This window comes from Xiphias gladius, chromosome 1 (genome assembly GCF_016859285.1).
Source record: "Xiphias gladius isolate SHS-SW01 ecotype Sanya breed wild chromosome 1, ASM1685928v1, whole genome shotgun sequence".
NCBI classification, from domain to species: domain Eukaryota; kingdom Metazoa; phylum Chordata; class Actinopteri; order Istiophoriformes; family Xiphiidae; genus Xiphias; species Xiphias gladius.
This window is the reverse complement of record NC_053400.1, coordinates 9,221,299-9,227,298: the sequence shown is the minus strand read 5'-3', so window position 1 is coordinate 9,227,298 and position 6,000 is coordinate 9,221,299. Positions and strand designations below refer to the sequence as shown.

The following is a 6,000-nucleotide window of genomic DNA, read 5'->3' as shown; positions in this document are numbered from 1 at the left end:
CACAGTACAATGTTGCTCTAATGACGCATTGTTGGCAGCTGTACTATTGATAATTCTTAAAACAGAGTGGTCCTCTGATTAAAGTCGTTATATTTTTGCCTGCTGATTTCTGACAGTCGGACCTGAAGCTCTGCAGAGCGAACGTCTTCTTGTTATTCTTTGGTCGCATTTTTGGCGAGGCATGTAGCAGAACAAGTAGCCTTCCTCTATATGGTGTGAAATGAGAAATTTTAGAATAAGTATACAAGAATGTTCTTGCTTTATGCCTCGTGTATTCTACTGACTTTGGTGATCCCCTGACTTTTCCCCCTGCACCACCACGAGATTGACATTTGTGTCTTTAAGTGAAATGTCTCAACAATTGCTGGATGGATTGCCATGGAATTTCGTACAGACATTCATGTCTCCCTCAGGATCACAGTAACGGCTTTGGCGATCCCCCTGAAGATTTATACATTTTCTGAAAGAAAAGTTCAGATTCTTTTGTAGAAAAACTTCCACAACAGAGTCCAGTATTTTGAAAACTAATGGCATTCCCATCAGCCTCTACTTTACATTGTGTTTAGTTCCAGTTAGCAAATGTCAGCATGCTAATATGCTGATCTAATATGGTGACATCACACCTGACATTAGCATGTTAGCAATGTTATTGTGAGCATGTTAGCGGGTTGACGTGAGCATTTAGCTCAAAGCACCTCTGTGCCTAAATGCAGCCCTCATGTTGTAGACGTGTAGTCTTGTTTTTTTTAAAAAGTGATTTCAAAACCATAATGAATTACAAAATGCATCTGTACAACTACAGAATACTGAAAAAGAGTGACTCAAAGCAAAGCCTTGCACTGCTGATTCTCATCCTGGAGCTCATTAGTCGACTCTCGGAAGTTTAGAAACCACAGTGGACTTCAGACAAATAAACAACACAAGTGCAAGAAAAAAAAATAAAGAATATACTCAAATTGAAAATGCTAAAGACAGTTTATTAGTAGACACTCATCAGCCAGAAATAATAACCACTTGAAGAATGTCTTCCTGAAATACACCATTTGATTGGCAGTGTAAAATAAGGCAAAGGGCTTCAGATCATGTTTTATACACTTTTGCACTAACGATTAACAGTTATACATTCACTTGTTACTTTAATTATACTTTTGATAAATCTGTCCATACACCCACATACCAAGAAAGCTTTATTTGATAGGAGAGGGGGCAGGAACTGACAAGAGTATTTGCAAGACTAACTCATCATAATGCAATAGCTGTTTTGGCTAGAGATTGGCTATACTTACAAAGAATATAACCACAACCTAAACAAAGATTAGATTTTGGAATTGCAAAAAGCCAACACACTATACTGACAAAGGTTTATACAATTACCATCACTGTGAAAGTGAAATACCACCAAAATTCATATAAGTCTTGAAAAGTTGATTATAGTGTGTATAGATTTAAATCATATGAATTTCCCTTTTACTCATAGGCAAATTCATCGCTTTATAAAGTATTTTGTTACATAAAACACATTTTCTGGGAGCTGCAAAACATATAGCTTAGGTAGGTTGTTCCCAGCATCACAATAGATCAAATTCATCTTTGCATTGTGCCCTCATAAAAAAAAAACAAAAAAAACCTTTTACCCATTTTGATTGTAGCCAGATGTGTTATCTCACTTTGTATTTTGTGTATTCAGGGTTTTTCTATTTGTTATTTTGGCATCATAGTCATCATATTTAATCACTTCTTCATTGCACTCCCTGTAGAGTAACTTTAAACTGTTAGCCAAGAAGATTTAAACTCAACTTTCATTTGGAGAAACCTTGGCTGAGGTCCCCATTCACTCAATATAATCTTGAGGATTTACAGTACACAAGTCTTCTGTTTGGTTCTGTTTCTTTTTACCTAATATTAAATCATATTTAACAGTCTCTTAAACATGTTTAATCTCATAAAGGGTTGTAATAGATGCCTAATTAAACAATGTTTGAGTTTGAATGCTCAGGATGTAAGAATTGCCAGTCTTTGTGCACTTTCCAGTGCACATTGTTATGTGGTTTGACCAGCATCAGGTAGTGCTTAAGAAAAAAGTTCACAAGAAGGTGACTTCAGTGCCAGCTGGGTGGTGTGTTGGAAATATACCGGTCTAGTAACATTACACAGAGGATATTGTCCCTGCAAAGTGTGTCTTCTAGTATTGTATGTATATATATGCTTCCAAAAGATATGGGAAAACATCTAAAGAGCTTATTCAGTATCGCCTATACACACACATACACACACACATACACACACACACACACACACACACACATTGACACACAGTGAAGTTGCAATGGGTAAAGATGTCATTAACCAGGATGAGTAACTAGTTGGAATGCAGCTCATCTGTAGAGGGCCTACTATCCTATTGAGAGACCAAACAGATCAGTAATTGAAGAGCTAATTTCCAAAATTGTATACAATAATTTTCATTAAAAAAAAAAAAAAAAAATTAAATGGTACTGCAAATTTTTTCAGTCATTTAGTTTCTTGAGACTTTTGGATTTTAGCTGGTGGATATTTTGTTTTGGAAAGGAACTCTTCAGTTACATGACATTCTACACTGGTATTATTGAAAGAACAATCAATGACATCAAAAGGAAATAAACATACCTTCACCGAGAAGCACTGAATATATATATATTTTAGAAATACATAGAAAAATATATAGTCATCTGAATGCCCATTATACAATTATACACAGTAGTGTCAGAAAAAAAACCTATATAGTGGAGTAAAAGAGATGTGATACATACAAGAGGGTACGGAGTTACTGACAGTGTGACATCTATATGATACATGGAGAAGTTTGGGCACTCTCTTCTTTTTCTCATCCCTGTTGAAATGTCCAAATCATACATTATTAGACCGTCATGAAACCAAATCTAAACACTTGTTTTTGTTTTGATGTTTTTGCCTGCTTTCTGCAATTTCGTTGCCAATGCTGTCAACAGAAACTGAATGATTAGTAAGTCTGTAACGCTAACAGGTATTAAGAGATATTGGCAGCACCACTTTGTACCCTGCAAGTACCTGGATGTCCGGCATTTAACAACCCAAGTAAATACCTTTATACAGCAGAGTATAGGTTAGACTAAAGCATAAACCTAACCAACAAAGTTAGAAGTACAAAAATGCTACAATAAGTGCACACACACAGCTTCCAAGTGGGCAGCACTTGGCACATTTTCAAGATTTATACTGTTTAAAGTGTTTAATTTTGTTATGCTTTATGTTTAGTAAAACCATTTACATGAAATATCTGTATTAATATGCATTGATACATAGAGGTATACTGATGCATAACTTGCTGTAAGTCAAATAGTAAATGCAAATATTTCAAATTATGAAAAAGAAAAAGAAAAAAAGTGTTCTTCTGAAAAAAATTGCAGTACATGACAGGGTGGCTAAAGGTAGGTGGTAGGGGCTCACAGAACATACTATATACTGATACCACATCTGAATTAAGGGATGTGATTGGAACCTATATTAAATCCCACCAATTGTGGCACGTATGTCAAGTTAAACCATAAAACACATTTGTAAATGTTATTTGACTCACAGTAAGGCATAATTTAAAGCATGTTGAGCAACAATAAACTTTTTTTAGAAACGTAACATTTATAATTTTAAAATTGTACCTCACCATGTGCTAGTAGTGACTAAATACCTTGCATTTCTGGACATTTTTGAGCATTCAATACAACACCACATGAACCATTTCATAGTTGTTTAAAAATGATGATAATCTGGTAGAAATGTATTCATACAAAGAAGCTTTTGCGATATTCAGAGGAAGTTTGGTCTCTCTGATCTCTCTGCTTAGATGTAAAGATCCACGTGAGTATGTGAGTGAGCTTCTTATGTTAAGATTACGATCATGGTAGAGATGTAGACATTGTGGGATGTAACCGTGTTTCAATAGTCTTGATAGGAGTCAGTCAATATAAATCTTTAAAAGGCTTGGAGTAGTTAAACATCAGATAGTCCATATAGTAGAAGTCATAGACTCGCTGTCTCTCCAACATACTGACCTTTGAGAAGTATTTTTGCGTGATCTGCATAGAGGTCCTCTTGTCGGTTGGGTTTCTATCTTTAAAACTAGGCAGCGTGAGGTTGGGTGGTGCCCCAGTCCATCGCAGGAGAAAGTTGGACTCTTCCTCCATGTTCTCAAACTTGCCGATGAAATCGTAGTCTATGAGACAAGGGTTGCAGAGCTGGTTCGCTTGCTCCCAGTGGATGTCCATTCCTACAGGCCGGTGGACATCCAGTAGGTACTGGACAAACTCCTTGAATGTGACCCCACTGCCTGTCTTCAAGGCTGCCCAAGACGGGTTCACCCTGTACTTGGAGATGATGGGTTTCCCAAAAAGCGAGTGGTAGTAGTTGTTTGGATTTTCAAACTTGTCCCTGTAGGCCGACACCATCCTCTCCAAGGGTTCTCGGACAAACATTACTTTGGTGTACGTTTCCAGGCGGTGCATGATTCCCTGTCGGTCAAAGCTGTCAAGCTTCTTGAGATGTTGGCCATAGTGGACTGTGTCATGTTTAATGCTCTGAGTATTGGAGGCCTGGCCTGCCAGCACCATCAGGGTCCTCTTCCAGTTGGAACAACCCGCCTTGGGCACCTGGCAGTACAACAGCTTGTACTTGTCCTCCACAAAGAGGTGTTTCACATGATGACGTGTGATAGTCCTGGAGATGCTGCTCTTGTACTTAGAACACATCTCCTTCATCAGTTGCCGGCGGGCTTCCAAGATATCGGAGAGCTTTTTCCAGCTTTCAGGGGAGAATGAACCTGAGGCAGAGGAGGAGGAAATTGAGGATGAGGGGGAAGAAGAGGATGAGGAAACATTATTGTTGGTGTGACTGTTCGGGGGACTTGTTTTCAGCAGTTTGCGGTGTCGTTTGGAGACATGAAGGGAGCCTATGTCTTGCTCTCGAGACCCAGAGATGGCTGTCTGTCTACTCCTCTCAAAGTGGGGGAACTGCATTGGAGGGATCGGGCTGGACAAGATGCCTTCTGCTTCTCGGTGGTCCAGGTAATTGTCAGATTTGCCTCTCTCTTTGTCCTGAGTAGAAAGAGTCTATAAAACAATGACAACACAGGTTGTAGTAGACAGTAGCAGACATGTGTTTAAACCAAACAAACAACATTTTCATCTGATAATTTGGATATATGTGCAAGCAGATCAAATTTATGCCTTTTACTTAATAAGCTGGTAAATCGGAGCATTATAACCAGAAACAATCCCATGTATCCCACGGTTTCTTCCGTACTCAGATAGGCCACTTGATGGTGCTGTTTCACTATACCTTAAACAAAAGTCTAACTTTGTTACACACAAATGTCACAAACTGCCCAATGCCATCCATGACCTATCAATAAACTGAGCTGTAATATCATATAAATGTCTCATAAACACTTAATGGGGAATCTAAATTAGAATCATCTACTGCCTGATTACCATCAGATGATGCCCAAGGCCATCATGCATTCTGACATTTTATTTCAATTAAATGCTGTAATGGCATCATAAAGCCAATGGACTGGATGTACAATTTTAATTTTACAACAGAAAAGGTGATGAGGCCATCATGAATCCTTGCTCATCCCTTTCCTGACTTAAATGGTCATATTCTTTTATCTGCAGGGACATCTAGGGGGAAAGAAGGAGGGAGTGGTCCCCCCCGTGTCTGTTTAATGAGCAACACAAGCACGCAACAGCAACTTATACAACAGACAACACATTCTTCAGGGTTTGCATTGATGTAAGACTCACATCGGTGCTGATGATCAAAGCAGAGATGAGAGCAAGCGGGGTTCAGCCGAGTGTAGTACGAGTGCTGCATGTCTATAGATTGTCTTGGTGTCAAAGCCTGACTCCAATCCCCCATGCATGCCTTTATAATGATAATTTAGGACACATTTTACCCCCTGTAATTGTTTATTCAAACCTTGGAACC

The 6,000-nt window shown here is 38.5% G+C and overlaps 1 protein-coding gene across 1 annotated transcript in view; it reads right to left on the bottom strand.

The window, feature by feature from the left end:
• Positions 1-3,842: 3,842 nt before the first annotated feature.
• LOC120794058 (carbohydrate sulfotransferase 8-like) overlaps positions 3,843-6,000 on the bottom strand; it is a 160,410-nt gene continuing 158,252 nt past the window's right edge. The window contains exon 4 of the mRNA XM_040134661.1: positions 3,843-5,120. Coding sequence (XP_039990595.1) covers positions 3,975-5,120 — 1,146 coding nt within the window. The 3' untranslated portion in view covers positions 3,843-3,974. The remainder of the gene's footprint in view (positions 5,121-6,000) is intronic.